Raw genomic sequence first — 21,552 nt, forward strand, 5'->3', positions numbered from 1 at the left:
TGCAATGTCCCAGGCTTTTCCCCACTAGCTGCTCAAGGGATGGGAGTGTAGCCAGACCCCAGCCTCTGCTAGCACTCTGACGCAAGGTAGGGGTGTGCAGTGCATGCATCTGCTGATGACACGGAGCTTTTCAATCTCTCTCCCTGCTTCTTTACACTGTCTGCAGCAAATTGACAGGCAAGCAAGCCAACAGGGGGATAATAGTGTTTATAATCCCATCAGCAAAAGAATAGCCTCTCTCCATTAGTTCAAACTCTTCTTAAACAGCTTACCAGCTAACCTGTTGATTAGCTCCTAAGTGGTCACTGTTCAGTCTGCCTGTCCCAGTGAAATTGGAGAGACACACACACAGACACCTCTTGGTATTAGCTAGCATACCACATGCCTAGGGTCTGTGGGGCTGGGGTCCGTGCTGTGGGAGATGGGAGGGACGAAGGAAGGGGGGTGGATTCCTGCTTAAGCAGCAAGCAGCAAGGTGGTGGGTAGGGCAGGGGAAGCCAGGCAGACCCTGTTGTGCCTGCAGCCTCTACCAGGGCTCCAGCCAGGAAGCAGATGGGAGGGGCTAGCTCTACTATGGAGCAGAGAGCCCAGCCCAGAGAGCATGCCGAGATGCTGGGGGAGTCTGGTTTATCTTAAACCAGCAAGGGGTCTGGGACAGATATTGCTTAAACCAATTTGACCCAAATCAATTAAGTCTGATACTACATTCAACCAGGTTTATCTCAAACTGGTTTCAGCCATTTTGAAACTGGATTATGTGCACAGAACATCTGTTCTGTTATAGGTTTAAACCAGTTTCTGATCATTAAACCAATTTGTGTGTAATGCCTGTCTCTAGCTTTTATGGCTATCTCTTGTGGAGGTTATGCACTGTTGCACAAGCATTCCAGTTCTTCTTTGTGCCAGTCCCCAGAGATTATGAATTGTTACAGCTCCCAGTTGCAGAATAGGGCCCCAAAGACTAGAAATCTCTGGTTTGCTAGTCAGGAATGGGGCTGCCATATACATAAACTCCAACATTTACTCCTGTATCAGACAGACAGATGCCTTAATGACTGATCTGTGCACATTATCATAATCTAAGAGGCCCCTGTCAAAATATGTCCCCTGAAGAACTTAACCCAACATATTTTTTTAAGCTGCTGCTCTTTTGAAATGTTCCTTTTTGGAAATGGCTTCAAATGTACGTGTGTCCAAAACCTCAGGATGAAATCAGTTTTGTTGCAATGCAAATATCTTTTCTGTGGGCCTCTGTGACCACTATTTAGGGCTATATGATGCTATGCAGTATTTACCATACAGTGTTTGGGAGACTTGAAGTCGTCTCTTAGATGAATTATTCTTCATTTCTGATTAAATTTAAGAAACCATTTTCAACTGTGTCAGAGAAACCAGTAATTGTACCATCAACATTGGGAGAAATAGGAGAAACAGAGTTTATTTTTATTTTTAAATACCTCTTAGCTATTCCTTCTTCCAGAAGTCCTACAACTTGTTTGTAGTCTGTAACTAAATGCTGAGACAAACCTGTTGGAAATTTAAAAAAACAGAAAATAAATCAAAAAAATCAAAAACAGATTTTATTCAGGAAACTTTGTTTAATTCTTAGCTCTTGATTTTTCTACTCAGTGACAGTCAGGAGGATACAAACATTCTATTTAAGACTCAGGGATGGTCCACCCATAGTTTTTCAATCAGCATAACTCTTTTGATTAGGCAGTTGATTTTTTAAGCCAAAATAATTATACCAGTACAACCTCTACTTTGGAAGCAGTTGCAAAGAGCTTTTATCTCCATACAGTTTAGTCTCCTTTTCATGCAAGAATAAGCTATAATGGTATAAATGCTGTTGCAGTGATATTACTACATCTACACAAGAAAGATTTTGTCCCTTTAATTATGCCAGTATAATTAGCCTGGTACACCCTTTTGCAGATAAGCCCTTACCTTGCAGTTTTTACAAATGGAAGGTACTGAAAATGAATAAGAATGACAATGCCCTCCATTGGGAGTTTCCAAGTACATACTTATTTAGCTAAATACCATTTTCTGAAACTGCTACATTTACCAGTAAACCGTACACGGACTTTAAAAGCCTTATACCTCCATAAAATATACTCTGGTTATGATCCTAGAGATAATATTAATGTAGCTGCCCACAGAAAAAAAAGATAATACAAGAAATACTGCATTGCAGAGTTGATGGTAATAGGTCAGTACTGTGACTGATGTGGCCCCACTGGAGGGCAGTATGCTTCTATGCTTTTTGTTACTAGCAGATTATAAAAAGTGAATTATAGCAAGAATGCTTAGCTGACTTCAGTGGATGAATCCCACTCAGGATTAATTGATGCTGTACTATTACTATGTCTATTTATTATATGTCCTGCAATAGCATTTAAGGAGCCCCGGTTGCAGATCAGGATTTAATTGTGTGAGGCACTGTAAAATATATTCTCTTCCTAAACTTTACTGTGGGGTAGAAGAGAAGTGCTGTTTCTGAAGGTTTTTGTCCTCTTTTATTTCACTAACATAAAAATCCTGAAAAACATTGTCATCTTTTTGTATGCATACTTTTGTGACATGAGGGAGGCTGCAGTGAGAATCAGATGCATCTTGAAGAGTATAAAATGATGCATCTCTTGTAAGAATGTAAGTCAAATTTAACTCTCTACCCTAGTCCATTTTAAAGCTCAGCTAGACAAGGTATGTACTCAGATAACAGATGGCTTGATTATCAACAAGGACTGAATCTGGGCCAAAGATGAAAGATTTATTTTAGTCTTGTAATACTTTACTCAAAATAAATGCTTTTACCTGGATCATCGCTGATTATACCTAAATGAATCCCACCAGTAGTCTAAGCATACACAAAAATATAATAAAGTTTACAAAGCAGAAAGCACTTATCCTACTGTTTGGTGTTTTACTACATGCTGCGCTCCAAAAGATGCAACGATAATTGTCTTTTATCAAATGGGAAAATATTGTCCAAACAGTTCTGGTGTCAGTAAGGTACAGAGTGTACAAAAAGTACCACTGACTATTTCCCTAACTCACTCTTACGGGGTTTTTTTAACTCCTTAAGAATAACACTAATTATGTATTGGGGATGGTTAGGTTTAAAAATATATATTTTCCACAATTCATTTAAAAAGGCAAATGAAAATCTGTACATGTTCTTTGCAAAGAAAAACAAGTTCTCTCTCTGCTGCTTGGGAAAAGAAACACCATTTTCAAGTATCAAAGAAAGATCGCAAACTCCTAGTTCTGTCTCAAAGGCAGAATCTCCCTCAGAAATGTCTCAAAGTAACCAAATAGATTGCATCACTTCCTGCTTTAAAAGAGGCTGATTCCTTAACAGTGCAACCATCTGTAAGGGAGAATTTTGAAACCATTCCAATCTGAAGTACTGAAATGCTTTCAGCATTTTAAGGGGTAGAATCTTGCAGGCTTTACATTGAAAAAAGATGGGTTGGAAATTATTCAAAATACTTAGTGCAGGGAGCTGGAATTTCCTGACTGCACTTGCAAATGGAAAATGCATTACCTCTAATATGAGAGTAATTAAACATCCTTAGAAGGGTGAGTCTCTCTAGTTTTCTTCCCTATTTTTCATCCAGGTACTGATTTCAGTGTGTTAGAGACTACTGAAGTAAACTATGTCAGTGACAAAATAAGAGGATAAAAGGGAGGCCTTCCTTACCCCTACAAGTTTTCTGTTACCCCATAACCTCTAAGTCCTTGTACACAGTAAGTATAATGGAAATACAGAGACAAGTCTTGGTATGCTGCAATACACTGTGGAACACTGTGGACATAATGGAACACTGATGTTTGACTTGCTGTCATCAGTTTAACAATGCTCATTTGTTCCATGCAGCAAACTGCCTAATAAAGGAGTGAAAAATATACTGCTCTCCTAACAACCAGGGCTACAGTTTAGACACTGATGCTGTTGGCTACAGGATTCATTGAGCACAATCCCATGCAGATTCCACAAACAAATTTCCACAGGCAAGGTCATGTGAGTGCTGAAATCATCAATTACTGACTACAGCAACTTGCCATCATGGTATATTACAGAACACATCCAAGTTAAAATTTCCCTAAAACCCCTTTACCGGGGTTGTCAAATGGTCCAGCCTCCAGTGCTGCCTGTGGTTCTGAGTTGACCCACTGGCCACGGGCAGGGCATGCCAGATGGGCCCACCTGGCAAGCGGCACTGGTCCCAACTCACGTCTCACAGCAGCAGAGCGGCTGCTGCATGCAACACAGCCCCGGAGTGGCAGAAGCAGGACTGTGCCACAGGTGGTGCCCACTCTGGCCACTCCAGGACACGTGCTGGATTTGAAATGTGGGGCCAGTTTGTTGGTTTGATCTGGCCTGCAAACCAGCTGCAGGCTACTCATCCAGCCCACAAAGCCGAGTAAGTTTGAAATCCCTGACCTATACTGATCAGCAGTGCACGAAATGTGTGAACTGTCCTACCCATGCTCACCTGCCATGTGAGCTAGCTAGTGAGCACCCTTTTGCAGGCATCAGAGCTCCTCTTTATCAATCTTTCTCCAAAAACCAAATAAAAACAATATGTGAAGCACTGGCTCCCGTGATATAAACAATTATAGTTTTAAGCACACACACAGAGTACCATGCATTTAAGTCATCTGACTACAAACCCCAGGACACTGACTCATCAGTGGCAAATCAATTCTATTCACGCAGTCCCACAGCAATACTGAAATGTTACCACATGGCATCCTTCAACAGAGAAGTTACTTCATTTTTCATGCATGAAGCCAATTATTTCTAGTATTTTGACTTATGTTTATAACTATAAAGAGCTGAAATTTCGTTACAGGGATAAACACATATCACTCCCCCATAAAGGCCCACAATGATATGAACAGCAGGGGAAGGGAGGGCTGCCTCCATGGAATTTCCTGATGTAACCTAAAAAAGGGCACTCCCTGACTGGCATAATGTGTTTTTATTACACTGTTCTCATACTACAAAATGGAAAAAAAAAAAAAAAAAATCAGGGAAGGGGGCGGTATAAGGGAAAGCATACAACCGTGTCTCCACAGTCCTTGTTACAAGTAATACTGTAGGAAACATCTGGTTAACAAATTCCTATTTAAAAGGATAACAATAAATATACAATATCCAAACTAGAAAATAAAAATAGATTTATTTTATGAAGGACTACCTCTGAAACAACAGGAGTTTTCCCTACTACAGTGACACATTAAGAGACTTAGGTCCCAACTGTGACTTGTTTTCACCCAGATCAAGGAAACTCTGGAATCAGTGAAACCAAGAACTTTAGATATGCAGGTTTGAGGGAAGCCTACTGGCAGAAAAAGCAGCAGCAAGCTGTATTTCAGTGTGGGAAATGATCTCGAGGAAGTAAATAGTATTTGCTAGTAGAGTTTTGCAGTGACCAGGGTCTGGGCAAGAGTTATAGTAAGGATTCCAGAAAAGCAGCAGCAGGAGACAAAGAACCATGATGAAGACCAAACGTTCATGTTTTCATTTTTTTAAAGGATCAGCCTATCAGTTCTTTTTTATTTACACTCCAGGTGCTGATTCTATAGAAAGGCATGACCAGAACGTCACCTAGCCAAATGTGCGTGGGAAGGCATGTCTGAAATCTCCTCTCTGGCTCCAAGGTGACTAGTTCATGTTCTGATATATAAAAACTGATCATTATGGGGGCTGGACTCGATGATCTCCCGAGGTCCCTTCCAGACCTGATGTCTATGAAATCTGTGAAATTATCAGTAACTGATATGTAAATAGTGGTTAGTGGGAGAAGCAGGAATCAGGATACCAGGATTATGTTTTTCGCTCCATCACTGCCTTGCTGTAGGACCATGGGCAAGTCATCGAGCACCTCTTTGCTTCAGTTTAATTACCCTTAAATTGTGAATAACATACCTGTTTTGCACTGAACTTGTGAGACTTACTTATTGTTTGTAATGCATCTTGAGATTCTTGAAGGAAAAGTGTTATAAACTATTATTATATTAGCTTGTACAGCTAATATAATTGACTACAAACATTATTAATGGGTTTCAATGTATCCAACTATTTTAAAAAGACAACGCATTTAGCTTGATTTTCCATTTTCATTTCCCACCTGCTTAAAAAAATCATGCATAAAATTAAGTGGCATGATAATGATAAGGAGTCAGAAGAAAGGAAGGCTTGGAGAAAAAAGAAATTTACAAAATCAGTGGAGACAAAGGCCTACATTTAAAGCCAGAGCAAATTAGTATTTGATCTAATGACAGAAGCAATACACTTCTCTTATGTGCATTTCACACATTAAAAGGAGTACTTCCCAGGTATCGAGTATATTACAAACCACTTGGTGATCAGCCAAGAGTTGGCAGCATCAGTAATTCCAAAGGCAATTTGGAGTTTTGCCCACTGTGGAGACATAGTGGTTAGTAACACATTAAAAAGGAAATGGGAATATTTACTTTCCAAACAAACAAGACCCATTTTTAAAGTCTGCATTACTCTGGAAAGGTCTCTTTCCCTATTCCGCACCAGTAAGATGCTTTATACAGCCTTAAAAATCACTTGGTTACTGCTACTGCTAGTAGCATATTGATTCTGTAGGAATTATTTTATTTTCTGTCAGTCACCAAGTAGATTCTTTGGCTCTGTACAGGACAAACTCCGCATAGCATACTATCAACAAAATCACACAGCAGCAATTGGTATTTATGTAATGCTTCTGAAGCTCAGGCAGAGGCAAAAGGGAAGTAAAGACAACAAATGGCAGGAAGAATTCAGAGGGGAAAAGATTGTAAGTAGAATGATGAGGACTATAAAAAGATAATTAAAAAAAAGAATGCAAACAAAATTCCAGTAGATTTTTTTTTAAATACCATATTTTTTCTTGCATACATCACATCCCCCTTATATAATATGCACCCTGTTTTTGAAAGGCAGCATGAAGGGGAAAAAATCTTTCTTGTATTAACTAAGCAGCAGCAGCTAGGGAGCTGAGCCTGCAGCCAGTCCTGTGAGCTGGATGGGGCCCATGGACAAACCTAGCATGCTAGGTCCAGGATTGTGCACCAGGTCCAACATGCTGCATCAGGTCTGACCTGACGTCCAGTCTGATCAAGCACACCAATTCCAGCTATGGACCAACCTCACATGCCAGCATGATGCAGTATATGAGGCCAGGTCATCTGGCTGGGAGACTCCCTCAGATCCAGAAATTTGGTGCTGGGGAAACAGTGAGTATTAATTATCATGGTTCCCAGAACTATGGCAATTAACACTGCCACTGCTCCCATGACACCAAATTTCCAGACCCACGGGGACATGTATTTTACATATAATGTACACCCCTATTTCCACTAGCTGGTTTTGGGGGGAGGTGTGGGTTAGATGTGCTGAAAATACAGTAGATCTAAGTCTGGAAACTGCAAAGTTCTAAGTTTAATGTTCAAGTTCTACTGAAATGAACACATGCATCTGAAAATCAGGAAATTAGAGAATTGTAGTTCAAAAAAGAGTCAAGGGCTAATAATATGAAATTAGGAATCTGATACAGACCTTAACTTTACTACTATTTCCTATGATTTAACCTCCTTCTCTTATGATCTAAAAGCCAAGCCCCCTATACATTTGGTTGTTGTAGCAGGTATGATTTAATATGGTAAGATCTTTCGTCTGATGACACCTAATGCACCTCTGCTCCTCTGGCCTAGACCTATACCAGGTACAGATCAGGCCGGTCACAAAATGAAAAGTGTAAATGATGTCCATGACCTTACTGATCAGAGTAGATTTCTGAAAAAGTAAATTAAAGTAAGCAGACCAAAATGTCTGCAATCAACATGCAAATCTGAACCTTCTCAGATTTTGCAAATAGAAGTCAACTAAACGGCCATGTCAGTTTCAAGAAAGGCATTCTTCCTATTTCTTTCAGTGTGTTGCAAAGAAATCTCTATCTACCTAGTGTGAGTCAAGACCATTATTATTTTATCTTCTAAGGAAACATTGATTTGCAGCTGCTGTGGGAAGCAGATTATCAGGCTCAAAAAAAATCAGTGGCTTGATCCAGTACAGGAAATATTTTATTCTATGTTTTATTAAATGCATTCAAATTACACACATAAAGCAAGTCCTTCTGCTAGAATTTCATATTTTCTGTTAAGAATTATTGGATTTCATATATCTTGCTGGGAGCATTTTGAATCCCTCAAACTGTTTCATATTAGCCTCTTAAGATTGGGAAAACAATGGGAATGACAAAGATCATGCTGGAAATGCAACTGAACAAATATAATGGATATGTGTGCATTCATTTGTAATCCAAACTGAAATTCTGTCTCACCTTGCACATATGGACCTGTCTCAGGGTGCTCTCGGACACGAAGCGTATAAGGTTTCTTGTGGTCAGACTGCTTTAACAGATCTCGGACACGCTCATTATAGATTTCAAGGAAACTGAAGAAAAAGAGGAGGAAGAATATGTCATCTTTCTGCCACCTGCTATTTAAAAAAAAAAATCACTAACTGTTCCTTGGACAATGAAAATTTGCACTTGCAGCTTGCAGCCCTGGCAGGGACATTTCCTGTTAAAAAAAAATTAAAGCATTCCTCTTCATTGCCCCTCTCATCATGTTTTCTTACATGTTGCACAGACATTTAAAAAGGAGCTGAGAAGCCATCGATTGCCAAGAAGCAGGAGAAAAAATTACCCACAGCTGCTAGCTGTTTATAAAGACTGTTGACATGCTAAAGCAGTGGTGCTTAACCTTCCAGCCCCGTAGGTCAGATGAGTGACACGAAGCTGGTCCACAGGCCAGATCCTGCATAGGGTCAGCACATAGGGTTGGTCTGTAGGTATGATTTGATGCACCAGCTTGGCCCCACATGCCAGACCTAAGTGCACAACAACCACATGTGCTGACCCAGCCCTGCATGCCAGATGTGGCCACCAAGCAACCCTGTGTACCTGTCTGACCTCACACACTGGATCTAGCTATGGAGCACTCTGAGCACCAGATCAAGCTGTGGTGCATCTGCATGAACTGGATCTGAATATAGAACAACTTTGTGAGATGGAACGTATCTGCCAATTTGATTTTCCACCCCAAATGGCTGACATTCCAGAGAAAAAAGGATCAAATATGTTGGCCTATAGAAACAAACTTTAGAAAACATTTTAGTACATATAGCTAAAATCAGTGACTCTCCTACCTGACTTCTACTCTGCAAGATGCTGGCTGTTCTGAATAATCATCCTCTCTTGAAAAAAGGCCCTGCAAGAACCAAAAGATCTTTTAAAATGAGAAACCCCTCTTCCCCCCCATTTAAAAAACAGATTAAACAAATGCAAGTTAGTAAAAGAACTAAATACCTCACATATACGAGGTGTCAGCCCAATGGATGCCTTTTAGGAAAACAAAACAAAAAAATTATATGTTATGATTGCAGTCCCAGGTTTTCCTGTAAAGGGTAATTTAAATAAGTGTAGGAAAAACTACAGGGAATGGAGCAATACAAAAGCAGTAATCATGGAGAAGGTCAAACAACTCACCACCTTGGAACATTCTCAGAGCTGGATAAGTGACAGTTTACAGCGCTGCCAGCCACACCACCTCTCAAAGGAATCCATAGATTTCATAGACATTAGGGCTGGAAGGGACCGTGGGAGATCATTGAGTCCAGCCCCCTGCCCAAAGGGCAGGAAGTCAGCTGGGGTCATAGGATCCCAGCAAGACAAGCATCCAATTTACTCTTGAAGGTGTTCAATGTAGGTGCTTGAACCACCTCCGCTGGCAGACTGTTCCAGACCTTGGGGGCTCGGACAGTAAAGAAATTCTTCCTTATGTCCAGCCTGAAACGGTCTTGCAGGAGTTTGTGACCGTTCAACCTCGTCATCCCTTGGGGCACTCTGGTGAACAAACGTTCCCCCAGAAACTGGTGGTCACCCCTGATAAACTTATAGGTGGCCATCAGATCATCCCTGAGCCTGCGCCTTTCCAGGCAAAAGAGTCCCGTGGCTCTCAGCCCGTCATCGTAAGATCTGTTTTCCTGACCTCTGATCATGTGCGTGGCTCTCCTCTGGACTCTCTCAAGCTTCTCCACATCCTTTTTGAATTGTGGAGCCCAAAACTGGATGCAGTACTCCAGCTGCGGCCTCACCAAGGCCGAGTACAAGGGGAGAATGACGTCCCGGGATTTGCTCGAGAAGCATCTATGGATGCAAGCCAGCGTTTTGGTCGCTTTACTAGCCGCAGCATCGCATTGGAGGCTCATGTTCATCTTGTGGTCAATGATGACCCCCAAGTCTCTTTCTTCTGTAGTGCTATCCAACGTAGCACTGCCGAGCCTATAAGGATGCTGCAGGTTTTTCCTCCCAAGGTAGAGAACCTTGCATTTTTCGGTGTTAAACACCATCAGGTTCTCGTCCGCCCATTTGCTGAGCTTGTCCAGGTCAGCCTGGATCACCCGCCTATCTTCTAGCGTGGATGCTTTACCCAAAGTTTGGTGTCATCGGCAAACTTGGCCAGTCCACTCCTGACTCCAATGTCCACATCATTAATGAAGATGTTCAACAGTATGGGTCCCAGGACGGAGCCTTGAGGGACCCCACTGGTCACAGGGCACCACGATGAGTGACTGCCATCGATTACAACCCTCTGGGTCCGACCACAGAGCCAGTTTCCCAGTCAGCGGATCGTGGTGGAGCCAAGGCCACAACTGGGCAGTTTGGCCAAGAGGTGATCGTGGGATACCAGATCAAAGGCTTTTTTGAAGTCAAGATATATGACATCAATCTCTTCTCCTTTGTCCAGGTGATAGGTCACCTGGTCATAGAAGGAAATGAGATTGGTCAAACAAGACCTACCCGCAACAAACCCGTGCTGGCTATCCCTTAGACTATTAGCCTGGGCCAGTCTATCAAGGATGGCCTCCTTAAGAAACTTTTCTAAGCTCTTCCCCAGGATAGAAGTCAGGCTAATGGGCCTGTAGTTAGCCGGATCCACTCTCCTCCCTTTCTTGAAGATCGGCACCACATTGGCCTTCTTCCAGTCTTCGGGCACTACACCAGAGCGCCAGGAGTTTTCAAAGATCCGTGCCAGGGGCTGGGCTATGACGCTCGCCAGCTCCTTGAGTACCCTGGGGTGCAGATTGTCAGGGCCAGCTGACTTGAAGGTATCCAGCTTCTCAAGGTGTTCCTTCACGAGGTCAGCATTTATGGAGGGTAGGGGATCCCCATCACCTGGATCTCCCTGTCCTATAGCAGGCATGGGCGTCCCATGGGACTGATGAAAGACTGACACAAAGTACCTATTTAACAGGTTGGCTTTTTCCTGGGCGTCAGCTGTCAGTTGCCCCATCTGGTTTAGCAGGGGCCCAACGTTGCCCTTGCTTTTCCTCCGGCTCCCCACATATCTGAAAAAGGACTTTTTGTTGTCCTTGATGCTTGAAGCTAGTTGGAGTTCAGTTGCAGCCTTGGCTTTCCTGGTTTGCTACGTGCAGGACCGGACCAGTGCAGAATAATCCGCCTTGGAGGTGAATCCCATCCTCCATCCTTTGTAGGCCTTCATTTTTAGCCGCAGGAGGTCTGCTAGATCCCTAGAGAGCCAGGAGGGCTGCTGTGCCTTCTTGCTGCCTTTCCTCCATCTTGGAATACATTTAGCTTGTGCATTGAGGATCGCTTCCTTGAGAAGCAACCACTCTTCTTGAACTCCCATCTCCCTGGGGTCACAGTCCCTGAGGGCCTGACCGACAAGCCTCTTGAGCTTGTCAAAGTCGGCTTTTCTGAAGTCAAGGACTTCTGTGTTGCTGACTGACTTGCCAGCTTTACGGCGGATGGTGAAGGTGATCAGCTCGTGGTCGCTGTCACCCAGCTTCCCATCGATCACTAGGTCGCCGATTAGGTTGTCCCCCGTAGCCAGTACCAGGTCGAGCAGCACTTTGCCTCTCGTTGGCCCATAGACTTCTTGAGTCAGGTAGAGGTCATCCACGCACGAGAGAAAGCTTTGCAACCGCTTGGATTTTGCTGAGTGATCTTCCCAGGAGATGTCCGGGTAATTGAAGTCACCCATGACAACCAAGGTCCTGGAGCAAGCGGCCTCAGTCAGTTCCCGGGCGAACTCCTGGTCAAGCTTGGGACTTTGAGTGGGAGGTCTGTAGTAGACTCCCACCGTTGTGTCCCCTGTGCCATTTTTCCCACGAATTTTTACCCAGAGGGTCTCTAGCTGTCCATGCCGGTCGCCAACATCAGCTTGCAGGGACATGTAGCTTTCCTTCACATAGAGAGCTACACCCCTGCCCTTTTTGTCAACACGATCCCTCCTGTACAGGGTATAGCCTTCTATACCCATGGTCCAGTCATGGGTGGAGTCCCACCAGGTCTCCGTTATCCCAATGACGTCATAATTCTTTGCACTGAGCAGGAGGACAAGCTCCTCCTGCTTGTTACCCAGGCTCCTGGCATTAGTGTACAGGCAGGCAAGTGTGCCCTGAGGGGCTCTTGCCTTGCCCACAGATTGTGCCAGGGCTGGGGCTGGGGCAGGGGTGGGCTCCCTTAAGTGCCTTGGTCTGCTGGCTTTGCAAGGGTCGCTCAGCGGGCCAGCAGTGGCACTAGTCCCCCCATCCCCCAGCGGGCTGTTTAAAGCCCGGTGGAGCAGGTCAGCCAGCCTGGCTGAGAAGAGCCTCCTCCCCAGGGGAGAGAGGTGGAGGCCATCTCTTCCCAGCAGCTCGCTGCCTCTCTCGCCAAAGAGCAGGCTGTGGTCATGGAAGCCAAAGCCTTCCCGATGACACCAGCACCGCAGTCTTTGGTTCACTGTGTGGATCCTCCTCTCCCTCCTCAGCCCATAGCCCGAGACTGGGAGGATTGATGAAAACACCACCTGAGCTCCCAGACCCCTAAGCCCCGCTCCCAACTCCCTGTAGCGCCTCATGACCTGGCGGGGGGTGCTCCGAACCGTGTCATTGGTGCCCACGTGAATAAGGAGCATGGGGTAGTGGTCTGTGGGCCGGAGGAGCTGCAGGATCCTCTCCGCAATGTCTCGGATGCGGGCCCCCGGGAAGCAGCAGACTTCCTGGGCTAAGGGGTCGGGGCGGCAGATTGCCCCCTCAGTGCCCCACAGCATGGAGTCTCCCACAAGAAACACCTTTCGCTTTGACTTGGGGAGAGCAGGGCCAGTAGCTGTGGTTGAGCCTGGGTTGCCTGCAGGAGCTGGCAACTGAGCAGGCTCTGCTGGGGCTGCAAGAGGTGCAAACCTGTTGCTAAGTTCCGGCAAGGGAGGGGCCTTGGTGCGGCGGGCCTTAGGGCCCTTGACCACCTTGGTCCATGCCCCTGACTGGGCAGAGCGGGAGGTCCCAGAGTCCTCCTTAGTCATGGAGGGAGACGGTGCTCTCCCCTGCGGCTCCTGGGGGAGAAGGGCCTGGCAGTAGGAGTCTATCTCCTGCTCACAGTCCCTGATGGCACGCAGTCTCTGGACTGTGGCCTGGAGCTCCTCCAGCTGGCGCGCCAGAGACCCCAGTAGGGAGCAGACCCCGCAAGGGGAGGTGGCCATGCTCCCGGGCCCCGGAGCCTGAAAAAGGGACAGGCAGCCCCTGCAGCCAAGAGCCAGGGGCTCCGTCTGCGTGGAGCCCAGAACCATGGGCTCCGTCTGGGTGGCCGTCTCTGAGGTGCCCAATGGCGGGGCCGCAGAGCCCGAGGGGACCCTCAGGGTGTGGCGCGTGCCCATCTGTGTCATGCCTCTGGTAGGCTGGCTACGGCTGGGGCTGACTACTCTGGGGGGTCGCAGGCAGGGTCTCGTGCCCTCCCACGCCCTGTCCTGCGCGAACTCCACGCTAACTCGAGTGCCTGTTTACGCAGCCTGGTCGTGGGGCTCCCTGGGGGGCTGGGCCAAGTAGGGTCCTGGGCGGGGGCTTGACCCGGCCCGGCACCAGGCAGCGGCCTCCTCCCAGGGAGCAAGGAGTTAACCCCTTCCCACCACGAGCCCGCTTACCTCCGGCAGAATCCGCTGAAGCCAAGACATGTTCTATAGATAGAATGGGGGCTGTATCTGTGAGTACTCTGATACCAGTGTTACCCACTCTGGATATCATCTTGTGTATCTTGTGTATCTTGTAAAGCTGAAATACCTCCACTTGTCATGTCTACACTACAATTATCATTGTGACTGCAGTGGAGCATAGACCAGTGGTTCTCAACCCTCCAACCCTGTGGCTGGATAAGTTGGGTGGGGCTAGTCCATAAACCAGATCCCATGAATGGGGTCAGCACACAGGAGCAATCCCTCACACAGGATCCAGCTGTGTATTGGATCTGGCCACATACTATCCTGACCCTGCACACCAGATCCACTTGCACACCAGCCTGATTCTTCATGCCAGATCCCAAAAAGACCCCACACACTGAGTCTAGCCATGCACTGACCCAACCTTGCATGCCAGATGCAGCCATGTACCTACCAGATTGTGCTGACCCCCCATGGCTAGATGACCTAGTGCACACAAGGAGCAACAACCAATGTTACTACTCCCCTGCCACCAAACATCCAGACCCATGGGGATCCCCACACTCCAGACAATGTGGCCCAATAACTGTGGCCTATGGGCTGGAGTTTGACCATCATGGTGTAAACAAGTGAGAGATAGCACGGACATTTGGCAGCAATCCAGCTGCAATCGCATGGAGACTCAGGTTAATCTAACTTTTTCAGGGTCTCAAGTAGGTTTGCCAGCCTCCACTGAGTGTCATGTTCCCATGGCTGGACTACTAATTTAAAGCTGAAAGATGGCCTAAAGAATTATATACTTTTTTTCTTTTGTGAAAATAATTTACCTTCAACATGGGTTTGACTGTCAAAGCAAGAGAGATAACATTGTTTTGTGGTGTTACAAGGTAGTTGCTACAAATAACTAGAAGTTCAGGGTATGGAATATTTTCAGCAAAACAGATAAATCACTTCTATAAAATAAAAGGACTAAGGTCACCCAGAGGAAACATTTTTACTAAACCACATACTTAGAATCGTAGCTGTTGTTATATCATTCAGGTATGGACTTAAGCAAGTACTTAACTTTATGCAAGGATATACCTAAGTAAAACATGGCAAATAATTTGCTTAACTGGGGCATTAACTATGAATTTAAAATTTTACTAAACAGATTTTCTTTTCTGAAAAAGAGCAAGAGAATGGACTGGATGCTGTAACTCACTGGAGTTCCCATCATTGTGTATGTCTTTCCTGAACCCGTCTGTCCATATGCAAAGAGGCAGATGTTATATCCCTTAAAGGCCCCAGAGAGTACCGATGTGCCAAGGTCCTGGAATACCTGGAACAGTGAAACAGAACATGCATTTCATGTACAAATTCTTGTCCCCAAATACCCAGAGTCATTTGCAAATCTTTCCATTATTTTTCACAACTGCACAAAGTTAAGCATTGCCATTTGTCAGTTAACTATTTTCATAGAACCTAAAATAATGGAAATTCAACAAGATAATTACTGACGATGCACAAAACAGAGAATCAAATTGTATGGACAGTACTCAACATCGTGACACAATACAGAAAATTTAACAAACTCACTGGGACATTAAACAGTAAGCAGACTAGCCTGTCTCAATTTTCCCTACGAATTGTCATCTTGCATCAGATATTTGGCTAATTTAGTCTAGTATCCATATTCTCTATTGCTCTGTGAGTTAAAAAATATTTTCTTTTATCAATTAGAATTTGCTATTTTTTCAGGTCCATTGGATGTTGTCTCCTTTTGGGATGAGGTAGAGAAAACAGAATCTCAGTTTACATTTTCTACACCATAGGCACCTTGGCTAACTTCTAGTCAAGGTAACTTCTTAATTTTCTTTATCTGAACTGCTAAATATCTGTTCATAAAAGAAGAGAACAAGTGTAAATATCCTGAAAAAAAATTATGTTGTGCTTGCCGAAAGTTTTAATAGTGTTTTCTCTCTATTTTGCCTCCTTCTACTTGCTCTGCCTTCTCCTTTATGCTACTTAAATTCACTGTCAGGATCCTCCATGGCCTGTTCTCACACTATCTATCGTCTTTCACTTTCAGTATGTCAAGCACCACCTCCAGTCAAGCCAACTGCTCATCTGTTTATTTTTTATAACACATGACTGTGCTTCTTCCACACTGCCCTTCACACTTGGGAGCAATTCCCAGTAAACATCTCACAGAGCTCTCCCTTGCGACCAGTCAGAGCCCCAGCCTGGACATCTGGAAGCTTTGGAAGACCTTTTCATTTGGGAAAGTTTTAGCAGACAGGGTTAATTTGGGGGATATTGTTTGCAGCACTGTTTGTGGAGTTGTTTCACTACTGTTTCATTTTAATATTTTATCTGTTTTTTATAGTTTATCTTGTTTTTATTGAAAGATGCCCTGACCTTTTTTGTGGAAGATGAGATATGAATCAAACAAGCAAACAAATATCTTCCTTCAAGTCTCTTCTCCAAAGTCTCCTTTTGTTACTCTCAAAAAAACAAAAAAACTGACATAGTGTAGATGTGCTGAGACCATGCCTATAGTGCAGACCAAAACTGCTTTCTCGTACTTGTGCAGCCCATTTCTGGGTACCCATATCTTGTCCCTGTTCTTTAACTAAGATAAAAAGCTCTCTAACTACATCTTTTTGCTTTAAATTTATACAAGGCCTAACACCTAATGAACCTAATAAAGTGCCAGGTTATGAACAGGCTCTTAAGAAGTGAGGAAGAGAATGATGATGATGATGTTGATGGAGTGAGGCTTCAACATTTACAGGGCCAAAAGCAAATGAATCGTAGAGAAGTAGGGCTAAAAGGGACCACCAGAGGTCATCTAATCCAGCCCCTGCTTGAGGAAGGATCATCCCTTATCCAAACCATCCTATATAAATCCATAACCTAAACTCTTACTCAGCTATTGCCAACCCTGACACAATGCAAGACATAACACCCTAGCTTGCCACAGGTAAGGCAGGAGAACCACAGCGACCAACATACTGCTTAAAAGGGTGTTAATATATGCGCAAGAGATCTCAGGTAGAAGGCCACACTAGGGATGTAAATATAATTTTTAAAATTAGCCATTTAAACTCTTCTAATTATATATATTATAATGGTTAACCATTTAACCAAACTTCTTCTCATGTCTGTACCTCACATTTGACCATTTTGTTATACATGCTTGTACTCATTTGTTGTACTTTGTGAGATTGTTCATTGTACATGTGCCTTTGAGCAGCAAGCACTGAAGCAGGTGTTGCACAGTCTGAGGTTTTGTGCCATAGTAACAGGTGGTTGAACTGATGGTATAGTCCCATTTCTTCATTAATTCCTTGGAATGTCAGACTCTGGTACACATGCAATTGAGACAATGCCATCGCCACCTTTGTCATGATTTGTCAGCCCCTGGTGGTCAGGACTTAGCTGCTAGAATGTACATTTTTTCACTGTCAGGTATTTTCTTCACCCTCTCATTCCACATCTGTAGTTGCATCGCCTTGGGTGTGACATTGAGATGTTGGGTGCTGGTGAGGAAGCTCCTCTGTGACTTCAGACATTTGTGTCCTGTGGGATGGTTATACAATGAGCATCTCATATCTTTAGGTTGTCTCGATCATTCTGTACTGCTGGCCGCTGCTCTTCTGATATCAGGCGGAGCAATGCCAGCCAGCAGGTACACGCTGCTTAGGCTGGGGGCCATAGCAGAAGTGTTCACGTCACAACCCATCAGCTAATACCTGATGATGCTACCTGTGAATTTTTTTAACACTCCAGATCACGATTTTGGTTAACCAGTAACACATATCTATGGAGTAGCCAGTACAAGATCTGCTTGCCACAGGGCAAGACACATGCAAGAGGCAAGAGGCGCTCCTGGTGCCGGCCATTACATCCTGTCCTACCTCCCCTTCCTCGCCTCTCTTCCTCTGGGGAGAAGGCTCGCTTGGCTCGGCTCCCCCAGCCCCAGCACTTTTATTTATGCAGGCAAAACTGCTGGTGGAAGAGGCAGGCAGTATGCAAAAGCAGGCTGGGCTGCCTCTGGAAAGGGTAGTACTGGTAAACCATGCAATAATTCACACAATGTAGCCTGTTTTAAATGTTAACTGTAATGCATTAATGATTTAAATACATTTATAACCTTTTAAATCCCTAGGCCACACCCACCCCACTATAGTGGAAGGCAAGAACTTCCACAGTCCGTATCACTCTGACTATGGGGGAAAATTCCTTCCTGATCCCAAAGATGACAACTGAGACCCTCTAGCCAGGAACCTCTGCCTTTAAGTCCCAGCAGGAGACTCAAGTCCCATCTAAGGAAAGGCTTAGAACATCTTTAAAGTGCTGGATATGGCAGAAAACAGCAAGAGATCACTTTGTGGTTGGGTCTTATTTTGGTTTACTCTATCCTTTTAAGGATGTGGCTGCACTCAAATCAATTGTCCATGTTCCCAATGCTTCAAATACACATTGCACTATGAAAACCACTAGTAAGGTCTTCTCTGCAGCATACACTGGCATGTAGAATCCTCTTGTATAGTAAGCTGCTAAGCCCTCAAGCACAGCAGAAATGAGCTCAGTTCTTCTAGTCTTTCAAAGTAAATACTGTAAGCATAAAAATCTTTTCTGTTCATGGAGAAAATAAGGCTGTTTATATACACAATTGCATACTGTGTTACTTGAAAAATGTTGTCCATTGCCAGTACATTTGTTTCTTAAAGAGACTAGTTAATATATTAAGATTGGCAATGGTGAATAAAGAAAGCAAACATATTACAGAAACACCATCAGTCTTCCTCTGGTCCAAAACAAGAATAATAACCAGAGGCATTAAAAATCATTCTTGAAACATTACTTTTCATATAGTATTTCAGTTCAAACTGAAACAGATGTAAATTCTCAGCAGGACTATGAACAGACTTGTTTCCACTGAAAACTGAGACTATGTACATCTTTTATTGGTCAAGAACACCTTTGCTATTTGTGTTCTCTGATAACAAAACAACTGAGTCAGAAGTCCAAAATATCAACTAACAGAGGTTCAGTGGCAACATGTCTGACTAATCATGTTGTGTCAAGGATAACAGCCCCTGAAAAATTCAACCAGGATACCATAAGTAGGAAGAGAGAACTGCAAAATTGTGTAATACCCTTAACACATATTGACCAAGGATAGTGAAAATTTAGCTTATATTAAATGCAATAAAGAAGAGCTATGCTGAACAGGCATCCATCTTCCAGTCTAGAAATGGATGGTTTGAATACACAAATGGATAATAAAATATTTATGCAGCATAATTTTCACAGGCATTAGTTCACACAGCTATCAGTATGATATGAATACTTTACAATCTGCATAAGACAAATACAAATCAAGATATAGGACAATAGTTCATAACAGGAACTGTGTAACAATTACTGCTGAAGAGAAGCTGCTTGAAGTGCCTTTGAAGAGAGATCCTGGAGAAGTGAAGGAAGTGGATGCCAAGACTTCAACCAGGTCAGCATCTCACCCAAAGCATTCTAAGCAGAGGGAGCATGAAAGGTGGCATGAGGGAGAGAAAGGGAACTAGAAGGAAAGTGTGTTGAGCAAGAAAGGATGCAAGGAAAAAAATAGGGCAGAGATTACAACGGGCCTGAGTAGGTGTGGATAAGAAGGTTGCATCTGATGTGGTAATGGTTTAGAAAAATTACTTTTTCTTTTCAACATGCTTTAAGGCAGATTGCAGTCAAAATTTGAAATTCTCTCAGAGCTACTGAAAAAGATGCTCTCCTGTTTCATATTTCAGATGCAAGCGCTCCTGGACACCACAATTAGAGTTTTGTTTGTTTGTTTGTTTTTAAGTTTTCCTTATAATCAAATGCATGCTTAAAGTATAAAATAAGATCACAGGCAGCATTTGACCACAAAACTGGCCTTCTCTGAGCTGTGGGAAAATGTAACGTTAGAGATTTGATTTGGCATTAAAGTTTACTTGGAGGTTGCTTTGTAGTACTGTTTCAACATCTGTTTTTATTCAAGTCACTTGTTTCTATAGAAAAGGCAATGCTTTTTTTAAAATAATTGAATAAATATCATATTCCACTGTGGCCAGATGCTGAAGCTCTTACTTCACAAGAAAATGTTTAATAGGGTTGCTGACTTGAGTAAGGATTGGCCCCTGCATTTGTAGAAGAGGACCAATTTTATTAATACAAAGTGCTTTAAAGTCTTCCTTTACTCTTATTTAGTAATAGTTGCTGGCTTTAGTCCCACTGCACTTGGGCAGCTGTGACCTATTTCTTTAGCCACAATGCTGCTGCTGCTTAGAAAGTGGCCAGTCTGTAATGGATCCCTATTGTGTCCTAAAACAGTTCCAGATTGCTTACCACAAGTGGTTTTTTAACTGAAAATCATTATACTTGGGTTCAGTTACTCAGCAACAGCTGGAACAGTCTTCTAATTAAAGAGGCAGCTGTCAGTAAATGAACTATGATTGTGGTAAGGTAGAATATTTTATTTATTATTAGGTGCCTCAGCTTTAGAGTACAGTGATGAATCTATGGCAGGCTGTTCTTTAAATGTACGTATTAAAAAATGTGAGGGCCAAATTCTCTTTCAAGTTCTGATGTAATTTCACTATTGTCAGTGGAGCTCCACTGAAAGAAGAATCTGATCTTGTACTTTTAGGTTCATTACCTCAACACAATACACATTAAGCCACTGTTTTTTCCAAAAAGATCAAAATGATTTTGAAAAGTGTCGGAATATCACAAGTCAAAATGGTATAATATGATTCTTGGTCTAATTCATCAAGGTAGGAAATTGATGTTTTGGGACATCGGTACTCAACCTTTTGGCTCCATGGACCAGATGAGTGGTGTGGGGCCTCTCTGCTGGCTGGATTAGGTCCTGAGGCCTGATACTGCCCTCTTCTGCTCCTGCACACTGGGATTGGGTCCTGGGCACTGCCCCATCCCACTGTGATTGGGTAAAGGAGGCCCAGCACCACCTCCTCTGTCCCTCCAAAAAGTTGGTCTCGTGCTTAAGGAAGTTAACTGATGTTCTAGAGAAACAGATTCTAAGCCTACCACTGCTAGAGTTCCCACAAGATGCTAGTCAAGCCACTTAAATCAAACTTTCCATAGGTTGCCACTGTGTATTTTTTATTCTCTGGGTGACTGACTTGAATCCCTGGGTTTTTATTTCAGAAACTTGGTCACTTGCAGATGCAGCTAAAAAAATCAATGGGAACTCTACCTTGAGGAAAATAAATGTTATAGAATGCAAAGTACTTTGAAAAATCATGCCCTGGTCATCTCAAATTGGGAACCCAGATTTACCAGGTATTACTTACCTTTATTGTATTTCATCATCACACTTGTGAGTCTGTGCCTCAGTTCCCCATGAATAAAAGGAGGATAATACCACCATTCCCTAAAAAGGAATGTTGGCAAATTGAATCATGTTTGTGAAGAACTGGGATATTATTAAGGGTGCACCGACAGAGATGTTCTGGGCCATTACCAATGGCCAATTTTTAATGAGCCATATCA

General features: G+C 43.5%; 1 protein-coding gene across 5 annotated transcripts in view; it reads right to left on the reverse strand.

Annotated features, from left to right (window-relative positions):
• STARD9 (StAR related lipid transfer domain containing 9) overlaps window positions 1–21,552 on the reverse strand; it is a 232,345-nt gene that overhangs the window by 112,153 nt on the left and 98,640 nt on the right. For all 5 annotated transcript variants that reach the window (XM_090033337.1, XM_090033336.1, XM_090033335.1 and 2 more), the window contains exons 4-8: window positions 15,224–15,340; window positions 9,396–9,428; window positions 9,236–9,297; window positions 8,367–8,479; window positions 1,458–1,527 (exon numbers count right to left, since the gene is read on the reverse strand). In XM_090033337.1, coding sequence (XP_089889463.1) covers window positions 1,458–1,527; window positions 8,367–8,479; window positions 9,236–9,297; window positions 9,396–9,428; window positions 15,224–15,340 — 395 coding nt within the window. The remainder of the gene's footprint in view (window positions 1–1,457; window positions 1,528–8,366; window positions 8,480–9,235; window positions 9,298–9,395; window positions 9,429–15,223; window positions 15,341–21,552) is intronic.

Source organism: Crocodylus siamensis, chromosome 2 (assembly GCF_052110815.1).
Source record: "Crocodylus siamensis isolate JL-2025a chromosome 2, ASM5211081v1, whole genome shotgun sequence".
Taxonomy (NCBI): Eukaryota; Metazoa; Chordata; order Crocodylia; family Crocodylidae; genus Crocodylus; species Crocodylus siamensis.